The sequence below is a fragment of the Monodon monoceros genome, unplaced genomic scaffold, assembly GCF_005190385.1.
Source record: "Monodon monoceros isolate NGI ecotype Baffin Bay Population unplaced genomic scaffold, NGI_Narwhal_1 Super_Scaffold_8, whole genome shotgun sequence".
NCBI classification, from domain to species: domain Eukaryota; kingdom Metazoa; phylum Chordata; class Mammalia; order Artiodactyla; family Monodontidae; genus Monodon; species Monodon monoceros.
Genome location: NW_021703785.1, coordinates 10566741 through 10590734, shown reverse-complemented (window position 1 = coordinate 10590734; position 23994 = coordinate 10566741). Strand labels below are relative to the sequence as shown.

At 35.9% G+C, this 23994-nt stretch overlaps 1 protein-coding gene across 5 annotated transcripts in view; it reads left to right on the top strand.

Moving 5' to 3' along the window:
- Positions 1 to 23994, top strand: part of PCCA (propionyl-CoA carboxylase subunit alpha) — a 353831-nt gene that overhangs the window by 14186 nt on the left and 315651 nt on the right. For all 5 annotated transcript variants that reach the window (XR_003791702.1, XR_003791703.1, XR_003791701.1 and 2 more), the window contains exons 3-4: positions 940 to 987; positions 1100 to 1168. Coding sequence is in view for 2 of the 5 variants with exons in the window: in XM_029210010.1 (XP_029065843.1) it covers positions 940 to 987; positions 1100 to 1168 (117 nt within the window). In the remaining 3 variants the exon portion in view is untranslated. The remainder of the gene's footprint in view (positions 1 to 939; positions 988 to 1099; positions 1169 to 23994) is intronic.

The window sequence follows — 23994 nt, the reverse complement described above, 5'->3', positions numbered from 1 at the left end:
CAATATATGAGTACTATTAAGATTATATATAACTTTTCTTTTAGAAATATAACTAAAGCTTAAAAAAATAGTTCCATTTAACGTGCAACAATTCACTAACCTAGCAGTCGTTGTGTATTAAAATGTGTTGCATCCAAATTACTTATAATTGTTTGTGTGCATTTCTTTAAAAGGATTAGCCTGTACACTTTTAGAGTAGGGAGAGAACCTTGTTAAATAGTTTCCCATTAGAATGTTATCAATTTATATATGTGGAAGTCAAGAGATTTTAGTTTACAGAGATTGATTTGCTTAGAGTCAAACAGATCATTAATGGCAAAGCTGGGCTTAGAAATTAGGTCTCTAGCCCCACACAGAATGGAACTTCTTTTTCTATTATATGGCCTCAGCTGTTTAAAAATTTGGTGGTTATTCAAACTTAACATTGTACTCAAATAGCATAACCTGCTTTGTCTGGGAATCTTTGGAAATAAGCATAAATAGTATCTGTTCTCATTTATCAAAAGTATCATTTAATGCTGTGGCCCAATCCCAAAGAGATAGCATATAAATTATATCAGACTTCCCTTTGATAAACATAACACTTAGAATTTCCCTGAATTTAGAAAATAATCAAGTAAATTCTCAAGCAATTTCTTCTAAAGTTTCTTAGTATTCTGAAATATCATTTGAAGATTATCTTTTGGCAAGAGAATTTAGTCCCCTTATGAATTATCTAACCTAGTCAATTGATGCTTTAAGAGGATAATTATAACGCCAGATACTACCAGATGAGTTTAGTAGCAGCCTGGTTGTAAATGAACATATGTATAGTATTTAATACTACTGTAGGAAGTAATGTTTATTAGGATCATGCCCAATGGTAATTGTGGAAAAGCTTGGTGTTTTCTGGTCCCAAAGCAAGAGTAACAATTTCTTATGTGTTTTTTCTCTTTTTAGACTTTTGATAAAATTCTTGTTGCTAATAGAGGAGAAATTGCATGTAGGGTGAGTGGAATTTTAATCTTATTTTCCATTTTACTCTGTGAATTTTATTATTATTAAATCCCTTTAAATATGAATTACTATTAATAGGTAACATTAATGTACTTTAATATAGGTTATTAAAACTTGCAAGAAGATGGGCATTAAGACGGTTGCCATCCACAGTGATGTTGATGCTAGTTCTGTAAGTATATTTGCTTTGTTTGAATCGGGACCTTATTTTGGATCAAATAGAAAAAAAGTGAAAGATGTAGGTTTTTTTTGTTGGCTTGAAAAGGTACACAATTAAAAAAAATACCTGTTTAATTACTCACTCTTGTATTAAGCAAAATGGGAGCATCATAATGTCTTCAATATGTATCTTAACTCTTTTATTTTCGAGGCTTTAAAAGCCTAGAATAGAATAAAAATTTGGTAAACTGATTCTGGTCACCAAGTACATTTAAGCAAAGCATGAGAAAGTTAGATTCAAAGATTAATGAAATGTGTTTTTTAAAAAAAATTTATTTTCTTTTATTTATTTTTGGCTGATTTGTGTCTTTGTTACTGAGTGCGGGCTTTCTTTAGTTGCAGCGAGCGGGGGCTACTCTGTTGTGGTGCGCGGGCTTCTCATTGCGGTGGCTTCTCTTGTTGTGGAGCATGGGCTCTAAGTGTGCAGGCTTCATTAGTTGTGGCTCGTGGGCTCTAGAGCGCAGGCTGAGTAGTTGTGGTGCACGGGCTTAGTTGCTCCGTGGCATGTGGGATCTTTCCTAACCAGGGCTCGAACCCGGTCCCCTGCATCGGCAGGTGGATTCTTAACCACTGTGCCACCAGGGAAGCCCTAATGAAATGTTTATACAGTGCTGCCTTATGGGAGCACATTTCCGCACAGGATAACTCCACTGTCACTCGGGATGCTGTAATTGTTTAACCTTCCTAAATGCTTTACCATGTGCAGCTGAAAGTTTGATAAATCAAAGATAGGCTAATGCTAATTGGACATGAACAAAAGAAGGTATAGCGTAAAGCAGTGACTGATATATAATTTTATTGGGGATTTTTATCAAAACAGGCATTTTTAGCAGTAATAAACTATGAATGAGTAGAAAAAAATCCCATGGGAAAAGTGTATGAATTATTGGAACTGTATGACATGAAATGTAAGTAGTTGTACTTTGATATAAGTTACTGTTTTTCATCCTTTCACACAACTTCTGATAACAGGACCTATTGGTAATGTCAGCTTTTATCGTATAGTAATTTAATGCAAAGAATTTTCAGTCTTTGTGATTTAAAAATTTTATCTAGAAGTATGTTGTTCCTGTTGTCTTATTGTGACTCTCTTCCTTTTTTAAAAAGCAAAATGGAAATGATTGCAAGCTACTCTAATTTCCCCAGAATAAAGGTTAAGTATTTATTTATTTGGCTAGTTTATTTGGCTGGTACATTTAAAATATTTATCCTTTACTTTAAAAGTAATTAAGCAGTTAAAAAAACTTGTTTTGCGTATGTACTGTTTGATTTGTTTTGAGTATTAGTTTCTGGCTTCTTTACTAATAATCTGTTTTAACTGTGATAGTTTCAGTAGTTTATATTCCTCACAAAATATTCATGAAATAATGAGAAAACTGTTGCTTTAATGTCATTCTTGATTGGTAAACTAAGGCATTTACCAATAGTAAAGCTACTTCAGAAAAAAGTTTGTGTTACTGTCAAGCCAGTAGTAGATTTAAAATTCACTCTTCTCATCTTGTGTTTATTTTTCAGTGTATTAGCTCAGGCTGTGTTTTCATTCATGGGTAAATTGAGAGAAAAATGTTTGAATTGTGGACAATCACTGTTTTTATTTCAAGCCTAACAACAAACTTTCACTTCTAATTTTTTTTTCATATCACAGTATATAGTTAATTCTCTATGCTGTGTTCTCATAGAGGTGACTGTCGGCATATAGCCAAAATTATTTATATTTAAGCTTTTTCCTATTTGTTTATACTTCAGTGTGGTATTACAGAATAATCTACTTCTGTAAGCTGTTGCTCCAAAGAGCATGACTAACTTTTCTCACTGTTACATTTCTAGCTTTGTGGACAGTCGCTTTCCAGACTTTGGCAAAACTGGTTTCAAAAGAGTTGGTTTGAGTTTTAAGTCTTTGTCATTTATCCTTCCTGAAGCAGAGGTGGTAGTTTTTATATTTTAAAGATTTTTAGCCACTTTTTTTTTTTTTTTTAACCAGAGATTATGACATAGTTTAAAATAAGATTTCAGGCCCCACGATGGGAAGCAAGCAGTGCATGCTCAGTCAAAACTTCCTCTTCATATGACCTCCTGTAAGTCGGTTTCTAGAAAGCTACTATAAGTAAAAGCAGGATAATAATGATGGTTAGAATGTTCAAAGTTTGATTTAAGCCTTAGAAATAGGGCCAGATTTGCTATTTGGTTTCTGCTTCAGCCTCAAGAAAGATAAAAAGGTGAATTCCTCTAACAGCACATTTTGCTTCTTTAACATGTGATCACAAAGGTTACCATCATATCTAATGAACTGTATAATATCGGTATTATGAACAAGGCATGCTATTCAGATGTATTATAAATGTTTCAATATTGATTTTCAAGAGGTGAGCATTTTCAGTGTTACTTGGAGTAAAAAAATCTTACATGCTTCATGTGTTAATTTCATAAATTGAAATGTAAATACTATTATAGTAGGAAAATACTGGAACAGTTGATTGTGAAAACTATTAATTTTATGTTAAAAACAACTAATTTTTAAGCAGTTAATCAGGGGAAGAAGACTAACAGTTATTACAACTATTAAGTGGTAAGTCACACAAAGAAGGAAAGCCAAGTAACTTGCAAACAGTGAATGTTGAATGGGAAAAAGTTGGCTTTTAAAGACCATTATGCAGTTTTCTTCCATGGGTCCCTTCCATTAAAATGGTGCATTCCCCCCCTTTTAAAATTAATTTTGGGGGGGTGAATCCACGTGCAGGTTTTGTCCCACAACAACCTCTCATGTTACTAACATTTTTGCATTCACCAGTGAAAATTGCCTGACACTGTGATTACTTTGGTTGCTTTTGTCATCTTTGCTGTCTTTTGAGGAATCTGTTGGGTCTACTGCTCCTTTTTGAATCTGCCTGGTTTTTTTTTTTTAAAGCACAGTTTATTTTTATTTTTGGCTGCGCCATGTGGCTTGCGGGATCTTAGTTCCCTGACCAGGGATTGAGCCCGTGCCCTTGGCAGTGAAAGTGCGGAGTACTAACCCCTGGACTGCCAGGAAATTCCCTGCCTGATTTTTGTATTGTCTTTTTTCTTAAGTATTTGAGTCCTTTCCTGTCTTATTTATAGCATACTTTTTTTTTTATAGCATACTTATTTTAAAGGTTCTATCGTTTTGTTATTTTACTTCAAGATCTTATGTATCTATATTTCTGACTCTTCCTCACAATGGATTGTTTCCTCACATGTGTAGATTTTGTCTTGTGACCTCATATTTGGTATCTTTATTGTTGAACTCCACATGGTTTGGGTTGTCCGGGGTATCACTGACTAATTTTTATATTAATTTCTTGGCGCGAAGGTTGCTGAATTATGAGGATGGGGCAAAACCAGATGAAACTACACACACACACACACACACACACACACACACAGACACACACACACATACAGACACACACAGACACACACACACCCTCCCTCCCTCCCTCTGTTAAATAGGCCCATGGTTTCTAATTTCCTGAGGAGACTTTTTCCTTTACTTTGAAGCACAGCTGATAATAAGTATGTCTTCTCCCTACTTAGTAGATTATTGAAACCCCACCCCCCTTCACTGAGGGTGTAGTCTTTGTTGTGCCATGTGGGATCTAGCTCCCCAACCAGGGGTCGAACCCGGGCCCCCTGCACTGGAGCGTGGAGTCTTAGCCACTGGAGCACCAGGGAAGTCCTGAGGATGTAACCTTTGAGCAACATGGCCTTATGTAGGAGTTTTCCTTCAAATCTTCAGCTCACAATTGGTTCCTTTCTCTGAGAGTTAAAACTCAGTTCTCTAGGTTATTCAGATCCCCACTTATACTCTCCAAGATTAGTGGTATCGACTCTAGTGTATACTGTCTGGCTTTTAGCTTCTTCTTCGTTTTTTTTTTTTTGTTCTCTTTTTTTTTTCTCTTCTTCGTTTTTGATCCCTAGGGATTGCTTGTGGTTCTTGTAAGCCAAACTGTTCATTTAAAGAAGTTTGTTATATTTAATCTGGGATTTTTAGGTGCTTCTAGGGAGGGTTTGCAGTTATCAGTCTAGTTCGCTTATTGTTGGATTGTCTTAAAATAGGATGATATCCTATTCTCTGTTGAGGAAGTTCTCTTGCTTTCTTTGAGAAGACTGACCCAGAGCAGTCTCAGAGTCAGGCTTTACCCAGGAAAACAGTTCATACGTATTGATGAGATTAGTGCAACTGCATCCAGAGGATGAGGCCAGAGTCAACAAGCAATGTAAAGTACTCCAGTGGGAAATGGTCAGGGCCAGAGAGAGCAAAATAGGGGTTAAGCCTCTTATCAAGTCATGAATTGTCTTTTATGTATCATTCTCCAGGCCCTTATTATTCTTTGAAAAGATTTGTGGAGAATGGTTTATGAGGGGAAAATGGTCCGAGTGGAAAACTGTATCCTGCTGGGATTGTGATAGGCATTGTGTTTTATCTGTAGATCAGTTTGAGAAATATCTTTATCTCAACATTTTTAAGTCCTCCTATACATGAGCATGGATATTCCATTTGATGATGTTCCACTTATCTACGTTGCTTTAATTTCTTTCAACAATGTTTTGTAGTTTTCAGAGTGTAAGTTTTGTACTTACTTTGCTGTATTTGTTCCTAAGTATTTTAATATTATTTCTGAGGCTATTAGAATTGCAATTTCATCCTCATTTTTTTTTTTTTGGCCTCACCATGCAGCTTGCAGGATCTTCGTTCCCTAACTAGGGATTGAACCCGTGCCCCCTGCAGTGGAAGAGTGGCGTCCTAACCACTGGACCGCCAGGGAATTCCCTAGAATTGCAATTTTTAAATTTCAGTTTTTATTGTTGATTGCAGGTGTACAGGAATACAATTGATTTTTTTTTTTTTTTTTTTTTTTTTTTTTGCGGTACATGGGCCTCTCACTGCTGTGGCCTCTCCCGTGGCGGAGCACAGGCTCCGGACGCGCAGGCTCAGCAGCCATGGCCCATGGGCCCAGCCGCTCCACGGCATGCGGGATCCTCCCAGGCCGGGGCGCGAACCCGCGTCCTCTACATCGGCAGGCAGACCCTCAGCCACTGCGCCACCAGGGAAACCCCAATTGATTTTTTAATAGTGATTTTGTGTCCTGCAACCTTGCTGAACTTGTTTATTAGTTCTAATAGTTTTAAAAAATATAATAGATTCCTTGGGATTCTCTCTAGAAGATCATGTCATGGGTAAAGAGAGATAGGTTTACTTCTTTCTTTTCTAACTGGATGCTTTTTATTTCATAGTCTTGCCTGATTTCCCTTGCTTTAATTTCCAGAATGATACTGAAAAGGAGTGGTGAGAGCAGACATCCTGTTTTGTTCCTCATCTTCGGGGGAAAACATTCAGTATTCCACACCTAAGTTTGATTTAGGCTCTGAGATTTTCATAAATTCCCATTATTAGGTTGAGGAAGTGCCCTGCTATTCCTAGTTTGTTGAGAGTTTTTGTCATGATTGAGCGTTGGATTTTTACAAATGCTTTTGCTGTGTCTACTGAGATGATAATGTGGTTTTTATCCTTTATTCCATTGATATGGTATATTACATTAATTAATTTTTGGATGTTAAACTAGCCTTGCATTCCTAGGATAAATCACACTTGGTCATGATGTATAGTCCTTTGTGTATATTGCTGGATTCAGTTTGCTGGTGTTTTGTAGAGAATTTTTCATCCATGTTTATAAGAGATATTGGTCTATAGATTTCTTTTCGTTTGATGTTTTTGTTTTTGGTATCAGAGTGATACTGGCCTCATAGTATAAGATGGGAAGTGTTCTCTCATCCTCTGTTGTTTTGGAAGAGTTTGTGAAGAATTGGTATTAATTATTCCTGAAATGTTTGGTGGAATTCACCAGTGAAGCCATCTGGGTCTGAACTTTTCTCTGTGGGTAGTTTTTGATTACTAATTCAGTCTCTTGTAGATTTATTGAGATTTTCTATTTCTTCCTGAGTTAGTGTCTATAGTATGTCTTTCTAGGAATTTGTCCATTTCATCTTAAGTTATTGTTTATTATGTGATTGTTTATAGTATTTTTTTTATCATTTTTATTTCTATAAGGCTGGCAGTAATATCTCTTTCATTCCTGGTTTTAGTTATTTGAGTTTTTTCATGTTTTCTTTGTCATTTTAGCTAACGGTTTTCAGTTTCATTGACCTTTTCAAAGAACCGACTTTTGGTATCATTGATTTCTCTCTTTTTAAATTCTCTGTGTCATTTCTGTTTACACTAGTTTTTGTTTCCTTCATTCTGCTCGCTCTGGGTTTAGTTTGCTCTTTTAAAAAATAGTTTCTTAAAGTAGAAAAACTAGATTGTTTTGAGGTCTTTTTAATATAGGTGTTTAACCGTTCATTTTTCTCTATTGTTTTAGCTGCATCCCATGTTTTGACATATTGTATCTTCATTTTCATTTCTGAAAGTAATTTCTGGTTGCCCTTTTGATTTCTTTGACCCACTTGTTATTTAGGAGTTTGTTGTTTAATTCCACATATTTATGAGTTTCCCAAGTTTATTTCTATTACTGATTTCTAATTTCCTTCTTTTTTGGTCAGAGAATGTGTTTTCTACTGTTTCTATCCTTTAAAATTTTTTGATGTTTGTTTTATGGACTAGCATATGATCTGTCCTGGAGAATGTTCCACGTGAACTTAAGAATGTGTATTCTGCTGCTGCTGGGTGGAGTGTTCTATAGATGTCTTTTAGGACTGGTTGGTTCATAGGGATATTTAAGTCATCTGTTTCCTGGCTGATCTTCTGGTTGTTCTATTCATTATTGAAAGTGGGGTTTAACCTGGTTTTAAAAGCCTTTAAAAAAATGTTAGGTAGTTATTCTGTTTTGCTCAGTTTACAAAACTGGTGACAAATAATTGTGTGTAGGCCTGCAACTCTGTGCATGAAAGCACCTGAATAAGGTAGGAAATAATCGACTAAAGGACTCTTGAGTGTCCAGGCCTAGAGATTCTTGCAAGGATTCTTTGAAATTTTCAGGAAGCAAGAAATTTTTTTAAGAAATTTTGACACTATTTAAATTGCTCCAGACTTAGAGAAAGAAAAATAGATTTCCATTTCTTTTTATGAAACCAGCATAGTAATTCAGAAATCAAAATCTGGGCAAAGATAGTAAGCAAAAAATAAAATTACAATGACTGTAATTATATATCGATAGAAGAATCCTAAGTAATAGAAAATAGAATAAAATTTATTTAAGTAATATGCTGCAGTCATGCAGAGTGTATTCATGACATTTCAGTATGGTTCAATGTTAGACACTATTAATTTAATTAAATATACTAATAAGTTAGTGGAGGAAAACTATATGATCATCTTGATGGAAGCCTAGATGTCGTGTAAAAGAAATTCACTGGCTTCTTGTAAAATCCTTAGTAAAACAGGATTAAATAAATACTGCCCTCCCAGAATGAAGAGGTCATACCTCATAGGAAGCATTCTCATGGAAGTCAGGATGAAGACCCATACATTTACTGTCACCACTAGTATTTAATAGCATCCTAGAAGTGCTTGGCAATGCAGTTAGGCAAGAGTTATAAAATGGTGGACAGGAAAGGCAGAAATAATAAAATTGTATCGAGTTTCTAGTTATACCGGCAACTGAACAACTCTTTAGAAACAGTAAGAAAAGTCTCTGTGGTAGTTAAAAAATAAATACAAAGAAATCTGTAGCTTTCCTAAATATCAACAAGGTAGAAAATACAACTTAAAAAAATTTAACTTCCTGGAAGTAGTGGCAAAGATAAAACACTTTATGATATGAATTTAAAATGAATTCGTACGACTTATATGAGAACTTCTTATTTTTATATAAGGAAACAATATTGTAAATGCTAGTTATTTCTAGATCTACGTTTTTGTATTAAATCCTAATAAATGTAATAATGTAACAGTGGTGGGGGGGGATTGACAAAGGAGTAAATATGCAAGAATGGCCTAGACAATTTTGAGGAAAATTGAAGAGGGAACTGTACTAACAGATGTTAAAAAAATATTGGGGACTTCCCTGGTGACCCAGTGGTTAAGACTCCACGCTTTTACTGCATGGAGCATGGGTTCGATCCCTGGTCACGGAACTAAGATCGTGCGTGCCACACAGGGCCAAAAAAAAAAAATTGTAATACCTTATAAAGTGAAAATTATTAGGACCATTACATAAAATTTTGGAGCAAGATGAGACACATTTATGAAATAAATTGATCAGATTTTAGGTAGAGGGCTGATGTGGGAGATTTTATTTAAGAGGACCTTATTAATACTATATTGACTTAGAAGGCAGGAAAGGTGGATTGTAGGGTTTTATGCCACTAATGTACTGTGATTTTAGGTAGTCCCAGAGAAGTTAAGAAATGATAAGGAATGAGAAATGTTTGATGGTTTTGGTGACTGGGACTTTTTAAATGGGTAGGTAGGTCTTCATTAGTTTGGTGAATAGTGGGAACAAATAATTATGAGAATTTAGAGATTGTTGTGTTTGTACTTCTCAAAATGCTTGTTAGATAACTTTATTTACTTTTATGATAACTTACTTTATGTATGTATGTGTGTTTTCAAGTAAAAGGACTAGTAAGCCTTTCCATAAGAAGTAGCAAAATATTGTTATATTTGTTTTAAACCTCTGAAGTTTAGGGTTTTGATTTTTTTCTTTTTAAATGAGATTAAATGATTCTGTACTTCAACCTTTGACTATATTTCCTACCTGGACTCCTAAATTGAACTTATCAATATTTTGTTGCTTTGTCTGTGTATAGTAACATTGTATTGAAATGAGAACTACTTGGTATTTATTGCATTAACACCAAAACCTAAAATCAGGGAAGTAGTCATTGTGACTCACATCTTGGCCAGGCAGCCTGCTGTTTGAAGTATGATTCCTGGTGAGTATTGTAGTCTTACCCTTAGGATTCAGTAATGAACTTGAGTGGGGTTTCCTCTGAGCACTTTGGGATGATTGACAGTAAGGTGGGGGGAATCATCACTTAGCATGCCTACCCTTGATATGATTTCCCTGCTGTCTGGGGAGGTACTGAGGACAAATAGGACTTCGTGACGTCTATGTAATTAGTGTATGTTGGTTCCAGCTGAACAAACTGGAGGGTAATGATCAGGTAAATGGAGATGGAATACATTAATGTAGGCGAAGGTATAAAAGACCTTAGGGAAAACCTTATAAAAATTTTATGGGGTTGTTAGAATATCTTTATTTTATATCTTTTCATATATATATATATTTTAATAAACTTATCTGTTTATATTTTTGTTAGAATATCTTCACTTTTATCCTAGGTGTACATAGAGTTGAAAGAAATTTAAGTGTCAAAACCATTTACCTTTTCTCATTTACATGATTTACTTTTCAGGATATTTTTCAACCTTTGTTTTAATTTGAAAAGGAGTTAAAGTTCTTAATTTTTAAAAAATTATTTCACAAAATCTGTTAATGGACTTATTTTCAGCTAATGTAATTATTAATCCTCAAATAGGAATAAATGACCAGAGTGAAGTTTGTAAAACTTTTTGGGGGTGGTAACTGAAAAATCAGGTGACCTTTTGTTATATGTGTGTGTAGTTGAGATGGTATATTTAACTAACATTTTCTTATTTTTAGTATATGTGCTGCCGAAGCGAGCATAACTAACATTTTCTTAAATTGCTTTTGCTAGTACAGAATATTGTAAGATGGTGGCCATCATAGTCCATGTTTCCCAGTTAGTCTTAATTAGATCAGAAGCCTTCCCAGTCTTTTAGATTGCAATAGAAAATCTATAAGATTCTTAATTCATTCTTGCAAAAAATACTTACAGTTGTCATTGTTCAAGATGAAGATTTCTTATCAGCAACATAAAATTCCATGGCAAAGCCTCTGATAGTGACTGTAATACTGCACTTAATGGGAAGGAAGGAATTGGTTTCATTAATGTGATTATGGACCTTGGAGTTCTGGTAATTAGATAATTAAAGGGTTTTTAAATGGCATATTTGCTTTAAAACTTGCTACTGCTCACTTTTCTCATATAACTTAGCTTTCAGTAACCTTTTTGGATTAAGAATGCAATGTATCTACCTATGCTTATTTAAAACACTAGACTTTTCAGTGAAGAACAAATTAATCAGGAGAAGAAAGCATTTAACATGTTTAGACATTACTTTTTCCACCCTTTTTCTTTTATTGACTTTGGAAAATCATGTTTTGCCGAGGCATTATAATACTATATCAGTTTAAAATGTTTTGATTATCTTCAGCTTGGCTAAATTACTTTCTCTACATTTTTGGGGAAAATGGAATAAGATAGGATTCCTGGTAGGAATTTGTTCACATTAATATGGCTCATCAGGGACATTATATTTAATTGGAGATCCTGCAGAATAGTAGCAGGAGGCTGAAGAGAATTATTTAGCATTAGCAATGGCTCGTCTGGGAGTTGTGCACTAATCAGGGAACTTGAGTGTTAGCAGTGGGGATGATGGGAATTATGACGATTATGACATGTAAGCATGTCTGTGTGCAAAGTGGACAGGCAATGAGTTAATCAAGAAGTATATTAAATGGCTCCCATGCTGATTCATTATTATCTACCATAGTGCCTGTCAGGTTGTGTATTTAAAAAATACAATTATTGCTGAATTCAATGTGTATAAATTCAGCCACCATTTTTTTGCTTTTCTCTAAAATAACCTCAAATTACCTAATACTACATATAAAAATAGAAAAATGTATCAACCCTGCTGACTATGCGATTTGTGTATTAAAATACAGTATCTCATTTTATTTTAACACTTTAGAGTGAACCTTTAATTTCATATTCATTTAAACATTTGTTTGCTTTGCCTTTTCATAATATTTGTTGTAAAAAGACTCTTTGGCTTGTTTTCTACTGCATAAAGTGTTTAGGTTCAAAAACAAATTTTATATATCTTTATTTTTCAAAATGAAAAAATAATTTCATTCTGTCCGGAAGACATTAATATTTAACACATGAAGCTAATCATTAGACACAAGACAAATCAAAGCATTAATCTTTTCTACCATCAAAATGCTCCAAAATCAGGGGGTGGGCATGGTAGTGGTAGGAATCTTTTCTGCTCTAGTGGGTGGCCTCTTTGTGCCAGGTAGACCCATTCTGTGCCCAGCATGGTTAGAGAAACTACTGGTTAGAAATGCTAGAAATGTACTTATTTTGGGAAATGGAACTAATAAACTGAATTCCTTTTAGAAAATAAATTGAAATGCAGTATAAATCTATGAGCAAACTGGATTATATCTATAGGCAAATTTATAGAGTTACTGTATAGATGAACACATACAGTTCCTTTTTCTTTTTTATTATTATTGTAAGCACTGCCAAATGTAATGAAACTTTCTACCAAACTGTGACCTTCATGTATTAACTTAATTAAAGCAATATTATGCGTACTACTTGAAGTGTTAACCTGTGGGTGGTGTTTATTGAAATCCATTATCTGTGGAGTCGGTATTAGTGGTCAGCTGTATTAGAAATAAAACTTGCAACCAAGACTCTCCCTTGGGTGCTGTGAACTCAGCAGGTTAAATCATCAAAACCTGTCAAAGCTTCTTAAAAGACTGATAGTTTAAGCTCTGTGGAGTTAAAGATAAACCAATCATTCCAGTAAGGAAGGACTGTGACTATTTAGCAGCAAGGCAAAAATTACATTTGGGCAGGGGGAAAAAAAAGGATTTATATCAGTATCTTTATGTATGAGTTATTTTATTCGTATATATGTTTGTATACTTCCTGTTTAATAAAAACACTCCAATTTTTAATCTGTAGAAAGTGACTTGTGAAAATTTTCATTTGTAAAATGAAAAGGGTGTCCCTAAGTCCTTAATTTTTGTTAGTAAGACCTTTATCCTTTTACTGATACTAAAAGTTTAAAAACAAAACACAGTGAAATATTGTGAGTTTACCTTTTGTTTTTGTGTTTTTGAAAGTTCCTGGTGACTTTAAACAGCATGGTTTGAAAAAGAACATTTGTTTCCATGTAGTTAGTACCCGATGGTATGAAAAAATACCTAATCATGGATTTAGTTTTCTCTAAACATCTACTGAAGCAGGTTTAGAAGTTCTGTAGTCTTACTGAAAAAGCATACGTTAAAAAAAAAGGTTTGAAAATACAGCTTACCTTTATAAATATAGTATTTTTGATATTGCCGTGTTTATAAGACTTTGACTTGACTCGTTTCTGTTAGTGTCACTCATTTAAGACCTCTTAGTGGATGGAAAGATGATCATTTTAAGAAGTACTAATAGCTATCACTTATTGCATATCTACAGTATACTAGAGAATCAGTGATTATGTAAGGGAAGTATTACTGTCATCGTTTTGAGAAAATTGGGGCTTCAAGATATAAAATAGGTTGTCAGAGATCATTTAGCTAGGTAAGCAATGGAGCTGAGGTTCTAATTATGTGTGGTTCCCAAATTGTACTCTTTCCATTGTAGCATATTGCTTCCCATGCTAAGTATATGAAAAAGTCCCTTTCCTCCCCCAAAGAAAGTCAGGTTTATTACCTTGAAGGCCGCTGTTTATTAGTGCCTGTTGTGGGCCAGATGCTATGCTAGTCGTTGAAATTAGAATAGTGACCAGGAGAAACATGATTTTTGCTCTCATGGCACTTAGAGTCTAGTGGTAGAGACAGATATAAAATAAGAAAACATGCAAACGGATAATTACAAATTGTGGTAAGTGTTATGAAGGAAACAGACTAGTTGCTGAGAGAGAATAATGGTGGTCAGGGAAGTTCTTTGAAGGGGGTAAAATGTAAGATGAGACCTGAGAGATGAGAGTCAGCTATTAGCTAGGCAGTCAGCTAGACAAATGGTGCAGTGTGTGCAAAGGTCCTGAGCCAATCCAGTAGATTGGTTCCTAATCTGTGTATCAGCACTCCTCAGCTTGTGTAGGTATTCATTTGCTAGCTATCTCTAGCAACAGCCAGTGCATTGACCCTACTTGGGACAGCTTCTTTTGGTACTTGCTGCTCCTCTTTTCTCAGTTGTCACAATGCAACTGCCAATTTGGAGTAGCAAAAGGAGGAGTCCAGGAGGCATCTTCAGGAGGATATAAGGTTGTCTGAATGGCAGTAGTAGATTTATATCTGATATATCAATTTATTTGAGTCAAAGCCTATCCTAAGGAAGAGAGGCTCCAATTCAGATAATTTCTATTATTGCCATCTTCAGTCATGCATCCATTCAATATGTTTATTGCAAAGCACTGTCTAGATACTGGGAGTGAGGTGTGGTCTGTCAGTGGAAGCTTGTAGGCGTGGGACAAAGGGCAGGAACCATGTCTTTCTATGTGGGAGACAGCACAGGTAAAACTGATACAGATAGTATTTTTAAATGTCTTATTTTGTAAACAACTGTTTAGTGCCTTCCAAGTCTTCCTGTGAATTAATCATATATTAGTTTAGTTTCCAGATCTATAATGTATTCCCTAAATGGTTGCTGGATATTTTAGTAAAAGGGAATTTATAATTAAATATAGCAAAGTAACTTCAATGAGCTATTTCAATTAAGTATTACAGATCCCTAGGCTACACTGATGAAACTCAACAGGGATGGTCTTTGTAGGGGAGAACAGTTTCAAAACTACACAAACCTGTTTGTGAAGGGTTTCATGTAATTTTTCCTCTTGATAAGAAATGCTTTCACATATACTTTTTTCTAAATACTTTTTTTTTAAAGAGCAGTTTTAGGTTCATAGCAAAATTGAGAGGAAAGTATAGAGATTTCCAATACACCCCCTGTCTCCACACATGCATGGCCTCTCCATTATCAACATCTACCATCAGAGTGGTGCATATATTGCAAGTGAATGAGCTTACATTGACATATCATAATTACCCAAAGTCCGTAGTTTACATTAGGGTTCACTCTTGGTGTTGTACATTCTCTAGGTTTAGGCAAATGTATAATGGCATGTATCCATCATTATAGTATGATACAGAGTATTTTCACTGCTCTAAAAATCCTCTGTGCTCTGCCTGTTCATCCCTTGCCATCCCCCCAAACCCTGACAACCACCGGCCTTTTTACTGTCTCCATAGTTTTGCCTTTTCCAGAATGTCATATAATTGGAATCGTACAGTATGTAGCTTTTTCAGATTGGCTTCTTTCACTTAGTAGTATGAAGTTAAGGTTTCTCTATGTCTTTTCATAGCTTGATAGCTCATTTCTTTTTAGTGCTGAATAATAATTCTGTTGTTTAGATTACTACAGTTTATTCATTCATTCACCTACCGAAGGACATCTCGTTTGCTTTTGGCAATTATGAATAAAGCTGTTATAAACATCTGTGTGTAGGTTTCTGTGTGGACATGGGAATGTGATTGCCAGATCATATGGTAAGATCATGTTTAATTTTGTAACAAATCACCAAACTATCTTCTGAAGTAGCTGTACCATTTTGCATTCCCTGCGGCAGTGAATGAGAGTTCCTGTTGTTCCACATCCTCATCAGCATTCGATGTTGTCAGTGTTCTGGATTTTGGTCATTCTAATAGGTGTGTGGTGGTATCTTGTTTTAATTAGTGTTTTCCTGAGATGGGATGTGGAGCATCTTTCCACAGTGCTTATTTGCCATCTGTGTATCTTCTTTGGTGAGGTGTCTGTTAAGGTCTTGGGCTCGTTTTTTAATTGAGTTGTTTGTTTTCCTATTGGTGAGTTTAAGAGTTCTTTGTATATTTTGGATAATAGTCCTTTAACAGATGTGTCTTTTGCATATATTTTCTTTCAGTCTGTGGCTTGTCTTCTAATTCTCTTGACATTGTCTTTGCAGAGAAGTTTTAAATTTTAATAAAGTCTAGCTTATCCTTTCTTTCATGGACTGTGCCTTTGGTGTTGTTTATCCAAAAAGTTATTGCCATACCCAAGGTCATCTAGGATTTCTCCTTTCTTATCTTCTAGGAGTTTTATAGTTTTATGTTTCACGTTTAGGTCTGTGGACCATTTTGAGCTAATATTTGTAAAGGGTGTAAGGTCTGTGTCTAGATTATAATTTTTTTTTGCATGTGGATGTTCAGTTATGCCAGTACCATTTGTTGAAAAGGCTATTTTTGCTCAATTGTATTGCTTTTTCTCTTTTGTCAAAGATCAGTTGTCTCTGTTTATGGGGGTATGTTTATGGGTCCTCAATTCTATTCCATTGATCTGTTTGTTCTTTTGCTGATTATCACACTGTCTTGCTTACTGTAGCTTTACAGTAAGTTATTTTTTTAAAATTTAAAATTTTTTTTTCATTTTTGCGGTATGCGGTCCTCTCACTGTTGTGGCCTCTCCCATTGTGGAGCACAGGCTCCGGACGCGCAGGCTCAGCGGCCATGGCTCACGGGCCCAGCCGCTCAGCGGCATGTGGGATCTTCCTGGACCGGGGCACGAACCCGTGTCCCCTGCATCGGCAGGCGGACCCTCAACCACTGCGCCACCAGGGAAGCCCTACAGTAAGTTTTGATGTTGAGTGTTAATATTCCAACTTTGTTTTTCAGTATTGTGTTGGCTGTTGTGGTCTTTAGCCTCTCATATAAACTTTAGAATAGGTTTGTTGATATTCACAAAATAACTTGGTGGGGTTTTGACTGCATTGAATTTATAGATCAAATTGGGAAGAACTGACATCTTGACAATATTGAGTCTATCCATAGAGATAGAATCTCTCTCCATTTATTTAGTTTTTCTTTGATTTCATCAGAGTTTTGTGATATTCCTCATATAGATCTTGTACATATTTTATTAGACCTATCCCTAAGTATTTCATTTTTTGGGTGCTAATGTAAATGATATTGTGTTTCAAATTTCAAATTGCACTTGTTCATTGTTGGTATATAGGAAAACAAATTCACTTTTGTGAATTCCTTCCCAATCTGTATACTTATTTCCTTGTCTTGTTGCATTGGCTGAGACTTCCAGTATGATGCTGAAAAGCAGTGGTAAGGGAACATCCTTGCCTTGTTCCTGATCTTAATGGGAATGTTTAGAGTTTGTCATCAGTAAATATGATGTTAGCTATAGGTTTTTTGTAGATAGTCTATCAACGTGAGAAAGTCCCCTTTATTTCTAGTTTACTGAGAGTTCTTTATTATGAACAGGTGTTGGATTTTGTCAAATGCTTTTCCTGCTTTTATTGATATGATCATGTGATTTTTCTTTTTTTAGCTTGTTGATATGATGGTTTACATTAATTGATTTTCGAATGTTCAACCAGTCTTGCATGTCTAGGATAAATCCCACTTGGTTGTGGTGTATAATTTTTTTTAATACATTGTTGGATTCAATTTGCTAGTATGTTGTTGAGGATTTTTGCATCTATGTTCATGTTGTTTTGTTTGCATATAGATGTTGAGTTGTTCCAACCATTTGTTGAAAGGACTAAAGGACTATCATTTCCCTATTGTATTGCTTTTGTACCTGTGTGGAAAATCAAATAGTGACTTGTATGATTCTATTTCTGGACTCTATTTTCTAGTCCACTGATCTGTATCTGTCTGTCCATTTGGTAATACTACATTGTCTTGATTACTATAGTTTTATCATCAGTGTTAAAATTGGATTCCGCCAGCTTTATTCTTTTTTATCCAGAATTGTTTTAGCTAGTCTAGTTTCTATGCTTTCCCGAATAAATTTTAGAATTTTGTCTATATTTACTAAAAATCCTTCTGGAATTTTGATTGTAATTGTATCAGTTTGGAGAGAATTGACTTCTTTACTATGATGAGGTTTTCTATCCATGAACATGGGAGGTCTCTTATTTTATTTAGGTCTCCTCTGATTTCTTTCATCAGCATTTGTAATTTTCAGCCTGCAGATCTTGTACATATTTTGTTAGATTGTATACCTAAGTGTTTCATTTTTTTGTGAGGTTCTTAAAATGTTTTTTTTTTTAAATTTAGGTTTCCAGTGTACATTGCTAATAGATGTGTGATTAATGTTTACATGTTGATCTTGTATCTTGTGATTTTGCTAAACTCACTAGTTCTAGGAGGTTTTTGGTAGATCCCTTTGGATTTTTTATGAAGACGATTATGCTGTGTGTGAACAGTAACAGTTTTATTTCTTCTTTTATGATCTGTATGCCTCATTTCTTTTTCTTTCCCGATTGCACTGGCTGGGAACTCTACATTATGATTTGGTATAAGAGTGGTGATAGTGCATATTTTCCAATCTAGTGGAAAAGCATTCAGTCGGTCAGTATTAAGTTTGGTGTTAGTTGTAGATTTTTGTAGATGCTCTTTATCAGGGTGAGCAAGATCCTGTCTACTTCTGGTTTTCCAAGAGTTTTTTTTTTTTTCCATCATGAATGCTTTTTCTGAATCAATTGACATGATTATGTGTATTTTTTATTTTGATTGTAATATGATACTTTACATTGAGTGGCTGTTTTTTAAATATTGAACCAATCTTGTGTTTTGGGCATAAACCCTGCTTGATTGTGGTGTATTATTCTTAGAAAAAGAATAAAAAACTGATAATCAGAACCAGCTACTTCAGATTACTTTAAACCCATTAAAATCACCCTCGAACTATCCTTAGGGAAATCCTTTTCTGATTGTACCAAACAATTATTTCCAACTTAACAGCCAGTGATCCTCAAGTCTTACCTTTAGATTAGATTTCTTAATATTTTATTACTAGTTTTTTCATCACTGGTATGAGGGATCTTGGTCTGCAGTTTTCTGTTTGTGTATTCTCTTTGGTATCAGGATAATGCTGGCTTTATAAAATGAACTGGGAAATGTTCCTTCTCATTTTTTTTTCTGGATGAGCGTGTATAGAATTGGTTTCATTTTCTTTAAATATTTGGTAGAATTTTCCAGTGAAATCAACTGAGCCTGGAGATTTCTTATTCAGAAGATTTTAAACTATGAATTCGATTTCTTCAATAGTTACAGGATTATTCAGGTATTTATTTCATGTTGAGTGTGTTTTCTTAGTGTGTTGTTTTCAAGGAATTGGTTTATTTCACCTGAGTTGTCCAGTTTATATGCATGGAGTTGTTCTTGGGATTTCTTTATTATCCTTTTGATGTCTGTGTAGTTTGTAGTGATAATCCGTCTTTCATTTCTGATACTGATAATGACTTTTACCTTCTCTTTTCTTTTTGTTAGTCTTGCTTGAGGTTTATCAATTTTACTGATACTTTTGAAGAACTAGCTTTATGTTTGATTTTTTCCTATTGTGTTTCTCCTTTCAATTTCATTGATACCTGTTCTTTACTATTTTCTTCAGCTTTTTTCCCCTCTTTTTCTGATTTGTTGAGGGAGCTTAGATGACTGATTTGAGATATATTTTAGTATATAACATTTAATGCTGTAATTTCCTCTGTAAGCACTGCTTTAGGTACATCTAATAATTTTTGATATATTTTCACTTTTGTTCAAAATATTTTCTAGTTTTCCTGTTTTATTCATGAGTTATTTACAATTGTTTAATTTCCAAGCGTTTGGAGATTTTTCTGTTATTTGTTACTGATTTCCAGTTTAATTCCTTTATGGCCAGAGAACACATTTGTTTGTTTTGTTTCTTTTCAGTGCGTTAAGGTTTGTTTCATGATGTAGGTATGGTTTATCTTGGTGACTGTTTCATGTGTACTTGAAAAGATTGTTTCATCTTCTGTTGTTGGATGCAGTAGTGTATAAATGTCAGTTGGATACAGATGATTGATAGTATTGTCCAGTTTCTCTCTATTCTTGCTAATTTTCTACTACTAGTTTGTTATTGAGAGAAGCGTGTTGGAATCTCCAACAACAATTGGGTGTTTGTTTCTCCAGCACTGTTTTTAGGTACCTACATATTAAGAATTATTATATCTTTTTGTCAGATTCACCGTCGTTATCATGTAACAGTCTTCTTTATCGCTTGTAACTTTCTTTGCTCTGAAGTCTGCTTTGTCTGATACTAATACCAGCATTCCAGCCTTCTTTCGTTGAATGTTGCATGTTATTTTTTCCCCACTATCTTGCTTTTAAACTACCTATATCGTTATATTTAAAGTGAATTTCTTGCAGGCAGCATATAGTTTGGTCATATTAAAGAAACCATTTGACTGTATCTTTTTTTTTTGTTTTTGCGGTACGCGGGCCTCTCACTGTTGTGGCCTCTCCCGTTGCGGAGCACAGGCTCCGGACGCACAGGCTCAGCGGCCATGGCTCACGGGCCCAGCCGCTACACGGCATGTTGGGATCCTCCCAGACCAGGGCACGAACCCGTGTCCCCTGCATCAGCAGGCGGACTCTCAACCACTGCACCACCAGGGAAACCCCTGACTGTATCTTTTAATTTGTGTATTTAGACCCTTATGATTAATTATTGATATGTTTAGGTCTCGGGCTGCCATTTTATTATTTCCTGTTTTTCCATCTAGTTTTTGTTCCTTTTACCCATTTTGTGTCATCTTTTTGGGTTATTTGAACCTTTTTTAGTATTCCTTTTTAGTTCATCTGTTGTGTTTCTGACTATATCTTGTTTAGTTTTTTTTTTTAATGGTTACTCTATGGATTACAATATACATTCTTTTTTTCCTATTTATTGATTTGGCTGCTTTGGGTCTTCATTGCTGTGCATGGGGTTTCTCTAGTTATGGCAAGTGGGGGCTGCTCTTCGTTGTGGTGCGTGGGCTTCTCATTGCGGTGGCTTCTTGTTGCAGAGCACGGGCTCTAGGCGTGTGGGCTTCAGTAGTTGCAGCATGTGGGCTCAGTAGTTGTGGCTCGCAGGCTCTAGAGCGCAGGCTCAGTAGTTGTGGCACACGGGCTTAGTTGCTTCATGGCATGTGGGATCTTCCCGGGCCAGGGATCGAACCCGGGTCCCCTGCATTGGCAGGCGGATTCTTAACCACTGCGCCACCAGGGAAGCCCTTGGCAGACGGATTCTTAACCACTGCACCACCAGGGTTTTCATAATCTATTTAGAACCCATATTTTCCCACCTCAATTGGAATGTAGAAATCTTTCTACCATATAGGTATCTTTATTCTTTCCCTTTAATGTTATCGTTTTCTTACGTATTTTATCTACATACATTGAAAACTGCGTCAGACATTGTTAAGATTTTTACTTTCAATAGTCAAACATATTTTAAAGAACTAAGAGGGGGAAAATTGTTTATTATATTCACCCAGATATTTACCATTTCTGTTGCTAATCCTTCACTCCTGCTGTTGCAAGTTTCTAATGTCATTTCCTTTCTGTTTGAAGAACTTCCTTTAGCACTTCTTGTAGAGCTGATTTGCTGGCAGTTAATTCTCTTAGCTTTCCTTCGTCTTTATTTCACCTTTATTCTCATATTGTTTTGCATATAGAATTTTAGGTTGACACTTCTTTCTTTCTAGCAGTTTAAGAATATTGAATACTTCTTTCTGGTCTCTCTAGCTTCTGAGTACCCCTGTAGTTAATGTGTTGTTTTTCTTTGCTTTCAGAATTTTTTCGTGTCTTTAGTTTTCAGTGGTTTGATTATATTTGTTTGGTCATCAATTTCTGTTGTTATTCTGTTTGGGATTCTTTGAGGTTCCTGAATCTATAGGTTTATGTCTTTAACAAAGTTAGGGAATTTTCAGCCATTATTTCTTAAAGATATTTTCTCAGCACCATGCTATTTTTTTCTTCTTTTTCTCTGGTAACATGTATATTAGACCTTTTGTGATTGTTCCATAGTTCCTTGAAGCTTTATTAATTTTTTCCAATCTCTGTTCTGACTCAGATTGGATAATTTCTTTTAATTTACCTTCAAGTCTGTTGATTCTTTTCTCTGCTATTGAGCCCATCCATTAAGTTTTTTTTAAAAAATTGGTTGTATATTTCAGTTCTAAAGTTTTTCATGGATTTCTTTTTAGAAATTCTGTTTTCTGTTACTTTATAGTTTTTCATTTTTTCTAAGTGTTCACAGTTGCTTGCTGGAATATTTTTATAATAGCTTCCTTAAACTCTTTGTCAGATAATTGTGACAATTTTGTCATCTTGGCCTTGGTGTCTGTTGATTTTTTCCTATAAGAGTTAAGATTTACCTGGTTCTTGGTGTGCAAAGTAATTTTGGATTATATTTTGAATATTACGAGACTGTGAATGTTGCTGAAATCCTTTGGAGAATGTTGATATTTTTGTTTTAGCAGCAGTTGACATGGTTGGCTTCAGAGTGCATGTTCTTATCCTTTTTCTGTGTGCTGTGGGGTTTTGTAATGCTATTCATACTGTCTCACATGTACATAACCCACTGGTCAGTCTGAGATATGTGGTCTCTTTGTTCAGTTTTTAAATTCTTTGGTCTGCTTACTAGGATCATATCTATACATGCCCAACCTAAGAATGAGCCCAGGAGTTCATAAACAACTTTATTGAGTCACTTTTCCATGCTAGCTTCTCCTATTATCTCCTCTTATTCCTTTGGCTTTCCCGTTTCTTTCCTCTTGTCTAAAAGGCTGGGAACCTTGCACTGCTGCACACACTGTGTCCATGGCCAGGTATGGAGAATACGGAGGGACCTAAAGAAAACTGTTTGTTTACTCACAATGCTGCTGACACCAAATGTGTAGGAATTTTTCTCATACTAACAACCAGTTTTCCAACTCTTTGGACACCAGCTGGATGTCCTACAATTTAATTCAATTCTTACACTAACTACCTGCGGTTAGCTCAGATTCCATGAGTTAAAGGGTCAGGTCCACAGACTGCCCTCATCTCAGATGCTGGTCTCAAGTGCTAGATTGTCATCTGTACTTTACACCAACCAGCTATAAATCGGGTTTCCGTAACCCCCTCCTCAGTTTATAATGACCCACAGAACTCAGGCAAACACTTAATATTTACAGGTTTACTATAAATGATATTATAAAAGGTACAAATGAACAGCTAATTGAAGAGGTAGGTATATAGGGCAAGGTCTGGAAGGGTCCTGAGCACAGGAACTTCTGTCCCATGGAGTTGGGGTGTGCCACCTTTCTGGCATGTGAAAGTGCTCAGCAACCCAGAGGTCTCCAAACCCTGTTGGGTAGAGCTTTCATGGAGTCTCCATTATGTAGGCATGATTGGTTAAGTCTTTGATCATCAGTGATTAACTCAACCTCTATCCCCTCCCCTCTCCCCTGAGTTCAGGGGATAGAACTGAAAGTTCCAACCCTCTAATGGAGTCTTGGTTGTTCTGGTGACCAGCCCCCCATCCTGCAGCTATCTAGGGGCTTCCAGCCACCAGTCATCTCATTAGCATACAAAAAGACACTCTTAGCACTCCGGAGATTCCAAGGGTCTTAGAAGCTCTTGTCAGGAACTGGGGTCAAAGACCAAATATTAGAACAAAAGATGCTCCTAGCACCCCTATCATCAGGAAATGACAAGCGTTTTAGGAGCTTGTGTCAGGAACTGGTGGCAGAGACCAAATGCATATGTGTTCTTACGTGACAAAGAAAGAAAGCAGGGGAAATTTACCCATCCTCTTGGGACCACAGTTTCATTGATTAGAGAAGATTGTTCCTTCTATGACTGTTTTGGCTCCTGTAGGCCCCCATTTTTTTTGGCGGTACGTGGGCCTCTCACCGCTGCGGCCTCTCCCGTTGCGGAGCACTGGCTCCGGACGCGCAGGCCCAGCGGCCATGGCTCACGGGCCCAGCTGCTCCGCGGCACGCGGGATCCTCCCGGACCGGGGCACGAACCCACGTCCCTTGCATCGGCAGGTGGACTCTCAACCACTGCGCCACCAGGGAAGCCCTAGGCCCCCGTTTTTACCATTGCTACTGCAGCCATGGAATTACTTGGGAGCTGGGAC